General features: G+C 38.1%; 2 protein-coding genes and 1 non-coding gene across 3 annotated transcripts; 1 reads left to right on the top strand and 2 right to left on the bottom strand.

The window, feature by feature from the left end:
• Window positions 1–200: 200 nt before the first annotated feature.
• Window positions 201–307, bottom strand: LOC147922873 (small nucleolar RNA R71). Its single transcript, XR_015589863.1, has one exon. It is a non-coding gene; the product is annotated as a small nucleolar RNA R71 (small nucleolar RNA).
• A 1,012-nt stretch (window positions 308–1,319) lies between these two features.
• On the top strand, window positions 1,320–1,862 carry LOC104763309 (uncharacterized). Its single transcript, XM_010486697.1, has one exon. It carries the CDS (start codon window positions 1,320–1,322, stop codon window positions 1,860–1,862), a length of 543 nt encoding a protein of 180 aa, XP_010484999.1.
• Window positions 1,863–16,879: 15,017 nt separating this feature from the next.
• On the bottom strand, window positions 16,880–17,584 carry LOC147922872 (uncharacterized). Its single transcript, XM_087497821.1, has 3 exons — window positions 17,560–17,584; window positions 17,348–17,476; window positions 16,880–17,256 (listed from the first exon to the last, which is right to left on the bottom strand). Exons 1-3 carry the CDS (start codon window positions 17,582–17,584, stop codon window positions 16,880–16,882), a joined length of 531 nt encoding a protein of 176 aa, XP_087353947.1.
• Window positions 17,585–17,819: the final 235 nt, after the last annotated feature.

Raw genomic sequence — 17,819 nt, 5'->3', positions numbered from 1 at the left:
TAGATGAGTTTGATAGGCTCTGTAGCCTAACCAAGATAAATGGAGTTAGTAAAGATGGATTCAAGCTCCGGCTTTTCCCATTCTCATTGGGAGACAAAGCACACATCTGGGAGAAATCACTCCCCAAGGAGTCCATCACCACCTGGGAAGCATGCAAGAAGGCGTTTCTAGCCAAATTCTTCTCCAACTCAAGAACCGCAAGGCTGAGAAATGACATTTCCAGCTTTGTTCAGAAGAACAATGAGACGTTCAGCGAAGCTTGGGAACGTTTCAAGGGATACACTACCAAATGCCCTCGTCATGGTTTCAGCAATGCTTCATTGCTAAGTATACTATACCGAGGAGTGGTCACAAGGATACAGATGTTGCTGGACACCGCAAGCAATGGAAACTTCCTCAACAAGGATATCGACGAAGGTTGGGATCTAGTGGAGAACTTGGCTCAATCTGATGGGCATTACAATGAGGAGTACGATCGCACTGTGCGATCCACTGGAGAGGAAGATGCCAAGTACAAGAGGGACATGAAGGCCCTAAATGACAAGTTGGATAAACTCCTGAACCAGCAGCAGCATGTCCATGCCACCTCAGATGAGGAGCAGTTTCTGCATCAAGATGGGGAGAGTACTTGGTTAGCAGACGTGAACTACATTAACAACCACGGAGGTCACATAGTAGGGCACAATGCCTACATCACCAATAATCATTATCTCAACCCAACCATTCAATACATTTCCTCATCCCTCGATCTGATCTCGATGATGCACCAAGTCTTGTCCACACAAAAAACCGAGGCAGTGCAAATCAATACACAACTCGATGAACTCGCGAGATGGTTATTGACCAATTCTTAGCAATTCCACAACAGATTTGATGCTTTGAGCTCTCGAATTCAGCTGCTCACAGATAAATCGGCTTCACCTTCAAAGAGTCAGGAGTTTGCACTCGCAATAGCACTACGGAGTGGACGCAACTTACCACCTCGGGAGGCACCACCTACCATTCCTGTGGACAGCAATGACTTAGATGTGGAGGATCTCCGTGAGCCGCCCACTCCTACAAACCCACAAAACCATCCTACAAAGCAACCCGACCCTTTACCCGATCACCCCACCCGGGCTGATGATCGGGTTGACGTTCCTGTAATCCCACCACCTACAGACAAGTTAGGAGGAGAGAAACAGAAAGAGAGACGATTCATCCCTCCACCTTACAAGACACCCTTGCCATTTCTTAGACGGTTTCGCAAGGAACTTCTTGAGAAGTACAAGGCATTGTTCGAAAAACAGATGCTGGAACTCGAGCTCTGAATGCCTCTAATGGACGCTTTCACCCTAATACCTCCCTACCAGAAATTCCTGAAGGATGCGGTGATGGAACAGATTAATCAAGTCCAAGGAATGGTAATACTCAATCACGAGTGCAGTGTTATAATCCAAAGGACTGCTGCACCTAAGAAACTGAGCAATCCGGGGTCATTCACATTACCTTGCTCGATTGGCCCTTTGAAGTTTGGAAGATGTCTCTGCGATTTGGGGGCATCAGTTAGCTTAATGCCTCTAACCGTAGCCAAATGCCTTAGGTTTGAGAAATTCAAACCTACCGACATACAACTAGTTCTAGCAGACCGAACTACAAGGTTGCTAAGTGGAGTGTTGGAAGACCTGCCGGTCAAGATAGGATACGTAGACGTACCAACCGATTTTGTGTTTTTGGAGATGGATGTAGAGTCAAGGGATGCGCTTATATTAGGTCAACCATTTTTAGCCACCGCAGGAGCAATGATAGATGTGAGGAACGGGAAGATCGATCTGAAGCTTGGGGAAGCCTCACTATGCAGTTTGATATTCGGGAAACTATGAAAAAGCCCACAATCGCAGGGCAAACTTTTTGGATAGAGGAACTACAAAAACTGCGTGAGGAGACATTTAAGGAAGTAACAATCGGGGATTGTATACAAACAGCACTAACAAAAGATAGCGAGGAGGGATTCATACACCAAGAAATGAAGCTCTATAAGGAACTGCTCGACACCTATCGGGAAGTCATCGAACTGGAGTTAAGTCAAGATTCTGGAGAGGCTGAAGAGGAGAAGATGATGATAGACAATCAAAGCTTGAGCAACTCGGTAGTTACCTCCTACGTCATGTCGTGCAGCTGCTCAACACCATACCACTTGGTCACCAGCCCGATCATTACCACGATAAACACACCGAGCAAGGCGATCGCGCATCACCCTGAATCCCGCCTACAAGCCTCCGATGACTGGTCTGAGTCAAAGGCACCCAAAGTAGAACTCAAACCTCTCCCGTCTGGGCTAAGGTATGCTTTCTTGGCACCTAACTCAATTTATCCGGTTATCGTTAATTCTAGCTTGCCTGAAAAGAGCTGCAATTTCTCTGCACTCAGTTGAGAAATTATAGAGGGGCAATAGGCTACACACTAGACGACATCAAAGGCATATCTCCTGATCTCTGCACCCACCGGATAAACCTAGAGGATGAATCATACTCTAGTGTGGAACCTCAGCGCCGGCTAAACCCAAACCTGAAAGAGGTGGTGAAAAAGGAAATTCTGAAGTTGCTCGATGCTGGAGTTATCTACCCCATCTTTGACAGCACTTGGGTGTCCCCGGTGCACTGCGTTCTGAAGAAAGGAGGAATCACCGTCGTCAAAAATGAGAAAGATGATCTAATTCCCACAATGACTATAACATGTCATCGGATGTGTATTGACTATAGAAAGCTTAATGCTGCCTCTAAGGAAGACCACTTTCCTCTGCCCTTCATAGACCAGATGCTGGAAATGCTCGCTAACCACCCCTACTACTGTTTCCTTGATGCGTATAGTGGATTTTTCCAAATCCCTATACACCCCGCTGATCAGGAGAAAACGACGTTCACCTGCCCTTATGGTACATTTGCCTATAGAAGGATGCCCTTCAGTTTGTGCAACGCTCCCGCAACCTTCCAAAGATGTATGAAGTCCATCTTCTCGGATTTAATTGAAGAGATGGTAGAGGTCTTCATGGACGACTTCTCAGTATATGGAGCTTCCTTCTCATCCTGTCTGTCAAACCTCTGTAAGGTGCTTAAAAGGTGCGAAGAAACCAATCTAGTGCTGAATTGGGAAAAGTGCCACTTTATGGTTTAGGAAGGAATAGTACTAGGCCACAAGATCTCAGAAAAGAGGATAGAAGTTGACAAGGCTAAGATAGAAGTGATGGTTCAACTGCAACCTCCTAAATCGGTGAAAGACGTCAGAAGTTTCCTAGGTCACGCGGGTTTCTATAGGTGATTTATTAAAGATTTCTCTAAGATCGCCCGACCGTTAACGCGACTCCTCTGCAAGGAAGCAGAATTTATGGTCGACAAGGATTGTTTAGATGCCTTCAACAAGATAAATGAAGCTTTGGTAAGTGCACCCATAGTTCCTAATCGGGATTATCCTTTCGAGATAATGTGTGACGCATCAGATTACGCAGTAGGGGCAGTACTTGGCCAAAGGATAGATAAAAAGCTCCATTTGATCTACTATGCCAGCAGAACCATGGACGATGCCCAGACAAGGTATGCAACAACTGAAAAGGAACTCCTTGCTGTAGTTTTTGCGTTTGAGAAATTCCGGAGTTACTTGGTTGGATTGAAAGTGGTTGTTTACACGGATAATGCCGCCCTAAGGTACATTTACTCAAAAAAGCACACCAAACCTAGGCTCCTTAGATGGATAATTCTTCTGCAAGAATTCGACATAGAAATTCTAGATAAGAAGGGAATCGAGAACAGAGTGGCAGACCATTTTTCTAGAATGAGAATTGAGGATCCACTTCCAATAGATGACTCGATGCCTGAAGAGAGGCTAATGCACATAAACTTCTTGGAAGAAATGAGCCACACGATTGGGCACACGATAGCTTACTCAATCCCCGAGTCAACAGGGTTGATCGAGTTCATGGCAATCGAGTCAGCTAAGCTACCTTGGTACTTTGACTTCGTGAATTACATGGTTTGTGGAAAAATTTCTAAGGACTACGATGCTCACAAAAAGAAGAAATTCTTCAGGGACATCAACAGCTATTATTGGGATGAGCCTTACTTGTACAAAAAGGGACATATGGCCTGTTGAGACGATGTATAGCAGAGGAAGAAGTCCAAGGAGTACTATAGCACTGTCATGGGTCCGACTATGGAGGTCACTTTGCTAGTTTCAAAACCGTCCTAAAGATACTTCAAGCTGGTCTCTGGTGGCCAACCATGTTCAAAGACGCACAGAAATTCATAAGCAAGTGTGATCCATGCCAGAAAATGGGTAACATCGGTAGGAGGAATGAGATGCCTCAACAGCCGATTTAAGAAGTCGAAGTTTTCTATGTTTGGGGAATTGATTTCATGGGACCTTTTAAGCCCCCCCCCTCGAATGTAAATGTGTACATCCTGGTAGCAGTTGACTATGTCTCAAAATGGGTCGAAGCAATCGCCAGCCCGACAAATGACCACAAGGTTGTCTTGAAGATGTTCAAAAACATCATTTTCCCAAGATTTGGAAATCCAAGAGTAGTAATCATCGATGGAGGAACCCACTTCATTAACAGAGTTTTTGACGGCTTGTTAAAAAAGCACAGATTCAAGCATAAGGTCGCAACAACTTACCACCCGCAAACCAGGGGCAAGTGGAGGTGAGTAACAAACAGATCAAAGCGATATTGGCCAGGATCGTGGGAAACACAAAAAAAGATTGGTCATTCAAGCTAGATGATGCATTATGGGCCTATAGGACAGCCTACAAAACACCGATTGGGCGAACTCCCTTCCAGCTTCTTTATGGATGAAACTGTCACCTACCAGTTGAGATAGAATATAAAGCGATCTGGGCAACCAAGCTCCTGAATTTGGACATAAAGACCGCTCAAGAAAAAAGAGTAATGGATCTTCACGAACTCGATGAAATTCGGTTAGAGGCTTATGATAATTCAAAGATCTACAAGGAGAGAACCAAAGCCTTTCATGATAAAAAGATCCAACATAAGGATTTAAAAGCTGGAGACAAAGTCCTTATGTTCAACTCGAAGCTTCGGCTGTTCCCCGGGAAGCTCAAGTCGAGATGGTCAGGACCCTTCGAAATTAAGGAGGTTATGCCTTATGGAGCAGTGACTTTACTCGGGAAAGATGTGACCGAGTTTACCGTTAATGGGCAAAGATTGAAGAAATACATGGCACAAAGGTGGGGACATCTCTGTATCTCACAGATACCGCACCAGTCTGATGAGAATCAACAGTCAAGCTTAGTGACTATAAACAAGCTCTCTTGGGAGGAAGTCCCAATGGTAGTAGTGTAAATATAACTTTCATTTCTTCTTTTTCAGTCTTTTCTCTCCTCAGTGTACCCGATGACCTACATACGCCTTACCCGATCAACCCCTCGGATGCTGGTCCGAGCAGGTCGTCCGTACGCATAACCGAGCTCTCTGATGAGCGAATCCCGGCGCCTGCTGAAGCCGGTGACGACCCTGGCTACACGTTGGCAAGTATGGAGGCTGTTATAACCTCCTTCTTCACCAACCCATGAGGTACCACATTTATCCACCTTTGTAAATAACATTGCATTTAGTTTTATTTCATTTTGTGTGATTCTTTGAACCTTTTTCAGACTTTTATTTACACAGGGACTGTGTAATTTAAGTTTGGGGGAGGGTCCTAGAATGTATATAACATTGTGTTTTATTTTCTTATTTCAAATTTTTTCATATTAGTTTTATTCATTTTAGTCTGCATCTATTTGCATAAAAAAACCTAAAAATTTGAAAAATTTGAAAAAAAAAAAACAAAAAAAAGAAGTGTTCATGTAGTTGCATTTCATATGAGGATTGAGTCTAGATTGCTTCATATAGGATTGTTGCATATGCATTTTAGGGGACAATGATTAAAACTACCTTGTTTAAAGCCAAACCTTAGGATTGAAGCTATAGCCCTTAATCACAGTTCATTGTTGCTAGATCAATCTTTGGAAAAAAATGAAAAATCTTTTTTTTAAACCTTGTGTCTTTTGAAAGCTTCCTCCACTTGCTTGGACATTGAACCATCTCTATATTATTGGACTTAACCTGAACTTAAATTGTCCTGCTTATGGAATTTGAATACTTGCTCATGGTAACTCTAAAATCGGGTTAACACACCATTTTTACCAATCTTTTCGTTTAAACCGATTCGTCTTTCCCTACCCTTGAACCCAACCTTTCTTTCAAACCTATTATTGAATCGTTGAGTGAGACCTTTTCATTGTGCTATAGGTTGTGAAACCTTGAGAGTATTGAGAACGACAAAGAACTGGCTATTGATTTAGCTATTAGGATCGATTTTGAAAGATAGGTGGTTAACATGATTATTTGGGGTTGGGTTGAGGAATAAAAGAGAAATTAAAAAGGAAGTCCTTAAGGTCCGATTTAATTAGCTCTAAGTCTCTAAGTAAAAAAAAAGGGAAAAAGATCTTGCTATAGTCTCCTAAAAAAAAAGAAAAAAAAAACAAATCTAGGAATATTGTTAGGAGTCTAGCAAAGAAAGAAAAAAAAAAGAGAGAGAGCTAAATGTTTAAAGTTTAGACCTTAGGGATTATTAAAAAAAAAAAATAGTTAAAATCATGGATGTGGGTAGTTTTATTCTAGGGAGTTTGATAAAAAGAAAAAGTTTAATGAGAAATGGGGTAGATTATCAAGAGTTAAGCTTTGTATGCCCTAATTGTTCTCAATCTTAGATAGTTTTCACAACTGTCTAACATTCCTTCTTTTGAGAGTAAGCCACCCAAAGAAATTGTTTAAAAACCATCCTACTAAAAACCTTACCCTTGAAACCGATTGAGTTTGATTCACCTTCCATTTGCAAGAATTCACCAAATGCTTTAATGAATGTGAAAGAGATGTTCTTTGGAATTGCAAGTCTTGCTATTAGATGGAGGTTGAACTAAATCGATGCATGCATGGTGATAAGCATAGAAAAATATTTGTAAGTATGTTGATTGATCTTAGCACCATTAAACTATCTTTAAGGACTATAGCTTGAATCCTTCGCTTAGCTCCAAAGGTTATGAGTCCCATTTTAGAACCCCACCCTCCTACGTTCTTGCTAGAGGACTAGCAATATTTAAGTTTGGGGGTCTGATAACTCTCTAATTTACATGTTTTTAGCATCCTTTTTCTCCATATCTTGCATTGGTTTCACCCTAACCTTAGCATTCTTAGGTCATTTACTGTAGAAATCCACATTTAGGCCATTTAGGGTGTTGCATTCTTGCATTTGCATATTTTGGATGAAAACAGGTGCTTAAGAGCCGAAAATGGGGAGAAACAAGGTCGAACCCGAGCATGTACCCGAAGGAGCTATGGAACAGGAAGAACAGCCCGAACACCAACCCAATCGAGGAGGATCTAAGAACAGAAAGAACAATCTGAGAGCCTACCCGAAGAGCAACCCAAGCACATCCTCTGGCACCCCATCGAGCAGACCCTCGGGCAGGACTGGGAATCTAGGGTTAATGGGTTTCCATATATTAACCCCCCTCTTCTTCCACTCGCCCTAGCACGCCGCAGACCCTCAGAACAGAGAGCGAGAGCTTCTGGGAGAGAAACTGAGCGACTCAAAACTCTTTCTACACTTTGTTAGGATTTAATTTCATTTCTTTTGCATTTTCGATTATATACTCTTCTACTCTACTCTATTTTTAATATAATGCTATTTTCGTTTATCTATGTTTTTTTGTTTCTTTCTATGAGATCTGAGTAGTGTAGTAAAGTTTCTAGGGATGGGATAGACGATTTTGTGTTCTTGATCGGTTAGGATGTCTTAGCTTGATTGTTTATGTTTTATAAATTCCCTTCTAGATTGGTGTTCTTAATGCTATCAACAGACCGAGAGGTTGAGATTAGATCTAAGGTGTTTCACCACCGAGAGGTGTAGATGAAATGCTTGAATCAATCAATGCTAGAGATTTACTTACTTAGCCTAAGAGATTAGATGAGTAAGGGGTTTATTGACAATAATGGATCGGTTTGTATTGCCTGCTTGGTCATGTTTCTCCAACGAGAGTTGGGTAGGAAAGTGATTAAGGTTGATTGTTTCTATCACGAGAGTGTTTTAACATGATTTTAGAGATTCATTGTCTAGGCAATATTTGCTTGAGACATGTAGGACATCCGTATTGGAGAGGAACACTTAGGAGTCGATTACCCCATCCTTAGCTTTCGTATTTAGATTGTTTGCATTTTTATTCATCACTCGATCCCTTACCAGAACAGGTACACAATCACCTGCTTCAAGTATACCTTCGAGCTGTCCTTGCTTATCTTGTTTACTCGATCATCCCACCCGATCCTGTGCTCGAACGCTTGCATCGAGTGCTTAGGTCGTGTGGTTCTTGTTTATTTATTTTCTTTTATTTATTTTAGAATTGTTAGATCAAACCCATTTATTGCTTGGCTTGACTTGCATAGTTCTGATCGCATCTTTTCTGCTAGCATAACAACTATTTGGATTGATAACCCTTTATACTACAACTGCATAGGGAATTGATACCCTGAGTGAAAATCCTGTTATCATTCACTCTCTAACTTGTTCTTTAAATTCTTATTGCTATGTAGTGGATCACATCTTTTGTTTCCTGGTAAATAAAGGCGCGTCGAAGCAAGTAAGTAACTTGTAACAAACTTTGGAAGATTGTATTACAAAGAGGAGGTGGTTAATAAATCAAATGGTTGCTTGCTTGCATTTTTTTTTTGTCAATCATTGGGCCACAACAGGCCGGCCGTTAGCTTAATCTCTACAATCATAGAGAGCGGGACTCAATCCCTAGTGTGATGGTGCCTTGTGCATTAAGGACTTACCATTGGCCATTGGCTTGCATTTTTAATACTCCAGAGACACTATTTCACTTGATAGTTAGAAACCACTGTTGGATTTTAGGTACCTGCTTCTGAAACTTACGCTTGTCTCTAATCTCTATTCCAATGCAAATATGCAGATACATGTTTGGAATGTCAGGAAACAACATGGGCTTTCAAATGCTTCTAGAAAAAGTCCCTCAGTCACAAAAAATGGCGATGTCTTCTTAGGAGCACGCAAGTGTGAAACAGATCCAACCCTTTCAAACAAACAAAATCACTCTCATGACTATAGAATTGAAAGCACATAATGTCATATACTGATGGATTGGATTGCGAGGTAACATTTGTATGCCTTTCTTCAACTTGGAATTGGATTCTTATTCTTTCTTCATTGAGTTGTGAGATATTCAATCTGTTTTCCCCCAATACTTCAACTGTTGTATAAAAGAATTGGGTCGAAGAATGACATAACTTAGAGGCTCTACAATCTTTGTATGGTTTCTATTAATAGAAATTGTTTCATTCATTGGTTTCTTTTTTTTCCAATATTTTTGGAGATCGATTCATCACAGTAAGTTTTTTTTGTAGCACCATCATAAGTCTTTTTTTTTTTGTTTTTTAAATGTTTTTTTCTTCTATATATGTTTTTCTCCGAAAATTCCTAAAACTCTAATCACCATCTAATTAAATAAGTACCATCTAAATTCTAGATACATAAATTTACAGTACCACCATCTCTAACTAACTGGAGATTAATAATCTCAAAAATGTATTTTTAAATTAACTTCTGTATTGTATCAAATTATAATGAGTGGAATACTAACAGCCGGGAAATGTAATATGTTGTCAATTGAGGTGACTTGTATAGAACAAACCAGAGAGATAACTGACAAAAACTAAGGATTTAATTCTCTCATGCCTCATCCCAAAAATCATCCCAAAAAGCATGCATCCACACCACCAAGAAGCGATTTAGAAAAGTGGCCACAACTCCAGCTGTAGATTAGTTGATCCACTTACGGCTTAAAGCGGATCAGCCAATCTTGAGTCTAGTGAACTCAACAGATGATGCCTGATCTCGAACGAGCAAACCATAATCATAAAAAACTAAACGGCTAGATGCATGCTTATGCTTATCAAAGCACAGCTAGCTGCATGCTATATATATATATTTAAAAGTTTTAGAGCGTTTTCATCTCATGTTCAGGAGACCAAGTTCATTCTACTGGTGGAAATGGTGGGTTATGTTTCTCACAATCTAATCAATCCAAATTTTATTGAATCATGTTTGTGTTTCCAGATTGAAGAACAGACGATATGACCGATGATGAAGGAGTATGCATTGTCTCCAACATTTTATCTGATATTTTTATATAAAAAATCCATCAAAATCACACCTCTAGTAGTGGGATTTTTTCATCCGTATTTTCAACAAAAAAATGTATTGAATATCATCCAAAATTAATCAGTATCAAAAGTTTTTTTTAAAAAAGAATTGTTAACTTTTCAATAGCAGTGGATTTGATAGGACTTTTAAAATGTATAGAATAACGTGGAATTGTAAACGATTTGGAATCATTTTACCAACCTTGTGCAAAAAAGCACTCCATATGTTCCTAACTGATCATATTTTTAGATTTTTCATACATCTTAAAACTTGATTATAACTGCCTTGTTTTTTGTAATTTACATTTTTTTCATTCTAAACTAATAATATTTAATTATTTTCTTGAAGCTTACAGTTTATCAATTATAAGTAATTAATATTAAACTGAAAACTTAAAAATTAGATATTTTTGAAACAATTTTGTTCTAGAAATAAGATGAATAAGTAACATGTAGTAGTTGATATTGTTGCTGGTCTGGCAAAAATGGTCACTATTAAGCTTTATAAAAAAATAATTCCATTTTAGTCATTTGAAAACTATGTTGACCTATACCTAATTATGTCTAACGTGACATATCCTCTCCTAAGATTTGTAATTGCTCACCTATTATAATGTATCTTACGATTGCCAAAATAAATAAATTAATAATGTGTCCTACCTGTATTTTGATATTTTGAGTTTGGTGTGATTAGGATAATGGTTGAAAAAGATGAGGGAGATGGGAAGTTTGTGTGAGTTTAAGTGATGGTCACATGTTGATTATGAGACCAACGAAATCACTGAGTATGAGTATACGGAGAAGGTTATGAAAACAAATAATGTGTACTCTAATGTCATGATTCAAGATATGAAGAATTTGTTTTAGGTTTTTGTAAATGCACGGATTGATAATCCTACTTTTGATTTTCCAACAAAAAAAAGCACTGACTATGGATCAGAGCGCTTCAAGTCTCAAGAAAAATTATCAGAACAACCACAACATTAGAGTCTCACATTAGAGTGCACGTTCTTTGAACTAAAATTCTCAAGACTATAATACAAAATTATAGTATTTCGATTTTGGATTAAATAATTAAATCTTAAACTCAAAGTATACAAAGCTCGATTTTATGCGAATACAACATTCACAATTTCTTTTAAACCATAATTTTTTTTAGCATAAAATCATTTTTAGTTATGGTATGCCTCTTGTTTCTTTGGATTTTGTAAATGATTTAATCACTTTCGTAGGATTCTAAAATGAAAATGTTTGGAAATGAAAAAAAAGTTATGAATAAAAAAGGGTGATGTTAATATTAATACATAAATGACCAGAAAAATGGAGAATGAGGGAGTGATAAATGATTAATTAGTTCACTCACTTAGGCAGTTAATTTATGCCAAAAATAACCGTCTAGTATTCTAACAGTAAAAATTGACATTGTTTATTTGTAGTCGATAAGACTATTATCACCGGATACATCAATTTATTTGCTAATATTTAAAATTACAGTATATGATAAACTCATATTTAATGTATTATTACACAATTGATATCAGCTAACTTATATATTATTTACCTTGGTAACTTAATTATTACAGTTACTTACACATTATCATACTTAGTTTCCTTGATAACTTAATTACTACAGTCAACTTATTTGCTAACATTTTAGTTACGTTGTTAATTAAACTGTTATCGATAAGAGTAAATTCGAACCTAGAAAATTTGACATTCGTTGCCGCTGACGATTTCTTTATTTGGTGGATTAACCGCATGAAAACCTACATTAACAAATTTGCGGCATCTCTGTCGTCTTCATCTTTTTCCTAGCCCAGTACTCCGTTTGGTCTAATTTCATAACACCAGATATTTCTCCGCCGTAACTATCACAACCGTTATCATCGTCACCACCACCAATGGAACCATTGATACTAGGAATTTATAATCAATTATCCTAGAGTACTATTATGTAATTGCAGTACAATAGGTATCAATCCAATTGGGATGATGCTAATCACTCAAGATGCAATCAAAAAATCACAAGTCAAGCCAATTCAAAAAAGAATTTATGTCTAACAAGAAGTAAACATGAATAAGTAAAAGCAGAAACAAGTCTAAGCATGAACTAAACAGCAAGAACAGAAACAGTCTCAAGAATGAAATAACAATCACAAAGGTAAAGGTCTTAAGGATGTGAATAATTGATATAGGCGGAGTCTCATAGTCTACAGAGTGTTTAACATGCCAAAAACAAACTATCCCTAGACCATAAACATCACGACTTAGCTATTCCAATATCTTGGCAGAAGCTACTTAGACTCAAACACTTCTAAACTTAGCTCTCGCTAGAAAAACATGGTCGAACAGGCATGAAAAACGAGTTCATTCATGTCAACAAACATCCTAGACAACTAATCTCTTAGGCTGTGATTGTAAGTCTCTAGCACTAACTGGTTTAGACATTTCATCAAACACTTGGTAGATGATGCAGTGTCTAAGACCTAGTCCAATTGATCAGAGAGAAACTAGCATTTCTAACTCTAGTCCAGAAGGGAAACACACATATCTAAGCTTAAACACCCTATATACTAAGATTCTCCACCTAATCTATCACATCCTCAAGAACACTAGCACTACTCAAACCCAAAAAACATGATCACCAAGAACACAAACCTAGAAACATTAAATCAAGCATGATTAGATAGATAATAATGAGATAAACAACTTCGTATAAGAAATCAAATGCAAAAACCAAATAAATTAAGAGAAATCTTAATTACAAACTCAGACAATATTATGGTGGCCAGCTACTCATAAACCTTAGGGTACTAATAATATCTTTTGGGTAAAGATTTAAGAGAGTATTTATAGGAAAAGTGAAAAACCCTAAAACAAAAAACGACAAGATAGAGAGGAGGTTTAGGAATCTTCTAAGATGTGCGAGTTGGGTCACTCGAGTCTGATGTCTAGCGTGGTCGATCGAGTCCGATGTCATCTCCTCCATGCGTGGCAGTCGAGTGGAATGTCATTTATCCCGGGGTGCTCGAGTCTAACGTATCCTTCTGAGGTGTGGCTCGAGTTGAGTGGCTTGAATCCTTGAGGTGGTGCTCGAGTCGCATGACGTCTCTCACGAGGTGCGCTCAAGTCCGACGTCATCTACGTGGATGCATGGTCGAGTGAGATTACATCTCTCTTGGGAGTGCGCTCGAGTCCGACGCCAAGTTGCACGGTCGAGTCCGACGTTGCATTCTTTGTTGTGCGCTTGATTCGGATGCACGTTTAGGCTTCATTCGGTTCCAACTGTCTGGACATCTGCTAAATACCTGAAATACTCCAAAATGCACAATGTAATGCCAGAATTATGCAGAACTACTTAAATATACTTTCTATGCAAAAGAGACTATCAATGATACAAAAAAATGAGTTATCCTAGCTAAATGCATAAAGAGAAACAAAGTATAGACATATCAACCAGGCAATCATTTTTGTGACTTAAACTTAACCATCGTTTTACCGGAAAACTTAACCAAATCACCATTATCTCTACCGTCATTGTTTCCATGCCTGACAAAACCACCACCATCACAAGTGATCAACACAACTCTCCTACTTTACTTATCTGGCCAACTTCTATTTTTTTTAATCATTTTATTATGTTTTAATTTCATTGTGTTGTTAATCTCATGGTTTAGAATTTAGATAGAAGGATGATATATCATCATGGGAGAACAAGAAAAAAAAGGTAAAAAAATGGTCATGATGAAAGAGAAATAATAAGGGTGAAAGAGTCAAAATGATGTGCCCGTATGTACAATATCAAATTGGTAAAACAAATTATCTGGTCTTCCATGTATACAGAGTTTTAGACTATTAAAAATGAGGATAGTCTAAAACTCTGTATACATGGAAGACCAGATAATTTTTTTGACCAATTTGATATTGTACATACGGGCACATCATTTTGACTCTTTCACCCTTATTATTTCTCTTTCATCATGACCATTTTTTTACCTTTTTTTTCTTGTTCTCCCATGATGATATATCATCCTTCTATCCAAATTCTAAACCATGAGATTAACAACACAATGAAATTAAAACATAATAAAATGATTAAAAAAAATAGAAGTTGGCCAGATAAGTAAAGTAGGAGAGTTGTGTTGATCACTTGTGATGGTGGTGGTTTTGTCAGACATGGAAACAATGACGGTAGAGATAATGGTGATTGGTTAAGTTTTCCGGTAAAACGATGGTTAAGTTTAAGTCACAAAAATGATTGCCTGGTTGATATGTCTATACTTTGTTTCTCTTTATGCATTTAGCTAGGATAACTCATTTTTTTGTATCATTGATAGTCTCTTTTGCATAGAAAGTATATTTAAGACAATTTTTAATAATAAGGGTGTTTCTTAGTTGTTTCTTAAGACAATTTTTAATAATAAAAAGGGGAGAAGAAACTTTGTTAAGAGAAAAAGAAAATTTTGTTGATTATTGGTAGAACCAAGTTTAGGTGTTTCTTAGTAATAAATATAGTAAAATAATAATTAATAACTTAAATATTCGAAATTATTTTATATATCATAGAAACATATTTTAATAATAAAAACATAAAATAACATACAACATTTAAAATTAAAACACAAAACATTAAAAAACAAAAACATAACACACAACATGAAATAAAACATAGAAACATATTTAATTAAACATGAAACAAATTTAATATCCAAATTTAGTCCATAAATGTTCAACTAAATCATATTTCAATTGGTGATGCACTTCTCTATCACGAATTATTGTTTGACCATTCATCACATTGCTGATATTTGAAGCCATATTGATAGAATATGAAAGATCCACACCATCTCCTTGTGGGAAATCAGAAACGTCAGCTTGAGTGTATCCATCTCGTTCATTTTCAACAATCATATTGTAGAGTATGATACACGCCCTCATAATGAATCCCACTTTGTCTTTATCCCATAAAAGACATGGATTTTTTATTACGGCGAATCTAGCTTGTAGGACACCGAAAGCACGCTCAACATCTTTTCGGGCACTTTCTTGGCGTTCAGCAAATAAAGATGCTTTTGGACTTTGTGGTAGTGGTATGGATTGAATCAAAGTTGGCCATTTCGGATAAATACCGTCTGTCAGATAGTAAGTCAAATTGTACTCTCTGCCGTTAACGTAGTAGGTAACTTGTGGAGCTTGACCATAAAGTATATCATCAAAGACGGGAGATCGATCAAGAACATTAATATAGTTAAAAGTACCTGGAGATCCCAAAAAAGCGTGCCATATCCAGAGATTATATGACGCGACCGCCTCTAAAACAATTGTTGGTTTGCCGGATCCTCGTGTATACATGTCTTTCCAAGCTGTTGGGCAATTCTTCCAAACCCAATGCATACAGTCGATGCTCCCAACTATCCCGGGAAATCCACGTTCTTCTGCAACATATAGTAATCTTTGAAGATCCTCTGGTGTGGGTCTTCTTAGATATTCATCGCCAAAGAAATTGACAACTCCACTGACAAAATGTTGCAAACATTTTCGAGCAGTTGTTTCACCAAGTCGGACATATTCGTCCACCGTATCACACCCGCCACCATATGCTAGTAGCCTAATTGTTGCAGTACATTTTTGGATCGGAGAAAGGCCAAGCCTTCCTGTGGCATCTCTTCTTTGTCGGAAATAAGGATCTTCTACAGTAAGACGGTCGACAATACGCAAGAGTAATGGCTTGTTCATTCTAAAACGTCGTCGGAATATATGGGGAGGGTATGTCGGAGATTCACTGAAATAATCATTCCACAAACGGTTGCGGCCTTCTTCCCGATTTTTTTTCAATGAATTCCCGTTTCTTTTCTTTTTCACAAAAGCTTGTCCATGAATATCATGGTTATCAAAAAAATTTGCAAAATAGGACTCAAAAAGTGGATCATCATCCTTTGCAAAATTAAAATGTGAATGAGAAGAAGAACCCATTGAAAAAAAAATTTAAATGACTATAGTAAGAATTTTGAGAAGTTACTTGTGAATGATTTGAATAAGTAGAAGAGATGTTCTATATATAGAAGTAAATTGTGTATCTTGTGATTCTTTTCTTACAGTTCCCGTGAGACTTTGTTGTAGTTATATATGTTGTATTTTTGTGTTAGTTATTTGTTCTCATATATCTTGTGATCCTTGTTGTATTCTTGTGTAGGAAAAAAACAATATCATGTGATATGTTCACATGTGAACAGCTGATGGTTATTGAACGAGTAGCAAAAAACAAAAGCATGTGACATATACAATACCGAGTAAGAAAAATGTTATCATATAGCCGATGGCTAGATTCTTCGTCAACCAGAGAACCATTACTTCCCGAGAAAGCAGAGCCATATATATATATCGCCCCATGTGTTCCTTGTTCTGTTAACAAAAGCATTAGACAAACGAGAAATTAGACATTCGCTTACACATCAACTTATAATCAAACAAGACTCAAACAAGACTCAACTTATAATCAAACAAGACTCAAACAAGACTCAAACAAGACTCAACAAGACTCAACAAGACTCAACAAGACTCAACTAGCTTCAACAGACTCAACAGACGCAAACAGGACACTTCTCGACCAGATTTGTTCTAAAACTAATCATCCACTAAGTCAAGCAGCTTCTCTTTCATAGCTTCTTCTTTCGGAGTAAGAGGTCCACTTTTGGCCAGCAAACTGTCAAGAATTTGCATTTTTGACAATCTCTCTTTCAGCACCAATTCTTCCTTCTTTCTTTCCCACATGCTTTGGTACTCCTTCAAAGCCTTCTCTTCCTTCGCTTCTGTATGAGTCTTCCTTTGTTTGGCCTTACTAGCGTCTCTACCAGTAGGCCTTGTGTTTGTTGGCTCATCTATGTTACCGTCGGTCTGAGAAGCTGAAGATTGTGCAGGATCATCAAAGAGTCTTTTCTTGTTGCTTACTTCAGATGCTTTACCATTAACACTCTCACACCATTTCTGGTCATAGCGTAACTCTAACCAACAATGCTCAAGAACGAATTTTTTTCTGATAAATGTTGTAGTACATATCATACGCTATCTTCATTATATCATCCTCATTCTGACCACTAGTTTTAGCCCTCACCGCAGCAGCATACGTTCCACAAAACTTCCCGATCGTATCACCAATCTTAGCCCATCTCTGTTTACACTGAATTGGCCCTATCTTGTCATTGCCATCAGAAAGTGAACTATCTGAAAAATAATCAGCAACCCTTTTCCAGAAGGTTCTGCCCTTCTGATCATTGCCTTTCACAGCATCCTTGCTGGTGTTTAACCACCCGCTAATGAGAATCCGGTCATCAGAAGGTGTCCATTTCCTTCTTTCCCTACGACTTGCAGTTGTGTCTTCACTTGGGGAAGCTGCGGAACTGACTTGGGAACTAAAGAGAGGAACTGGGGACGAAAGAGTAGGTATATTTGGGTAGAGGGAATCAAAAGAAATGGTTTGAGGATAGCCACTCCCCTGCTGACTATTCATAAGTCCCACAAAATTTGTGGACTGATTTAGATCATGGTCAGACTCCATAGTAGCAAA

The sequence above is a fragment of the Camelina sativa genome, chromosome 18 (genome assembly GCF_030686135.1).
Source record: "Camelina sativa cultivar CO46 ecotype springtype chromosome 18, ASM3068613v1".
In the NCBI taxonomy this organism is placed as follows: Eukaryota; Viridiplantae; Streptophyta; class Magnoliopsida; order Brassicales; family Brassicaceae; genus Camelina; species Camelina sativa.
This window is presented reverse-complemented; position numbering and strand designations above follow the sequence as displayed.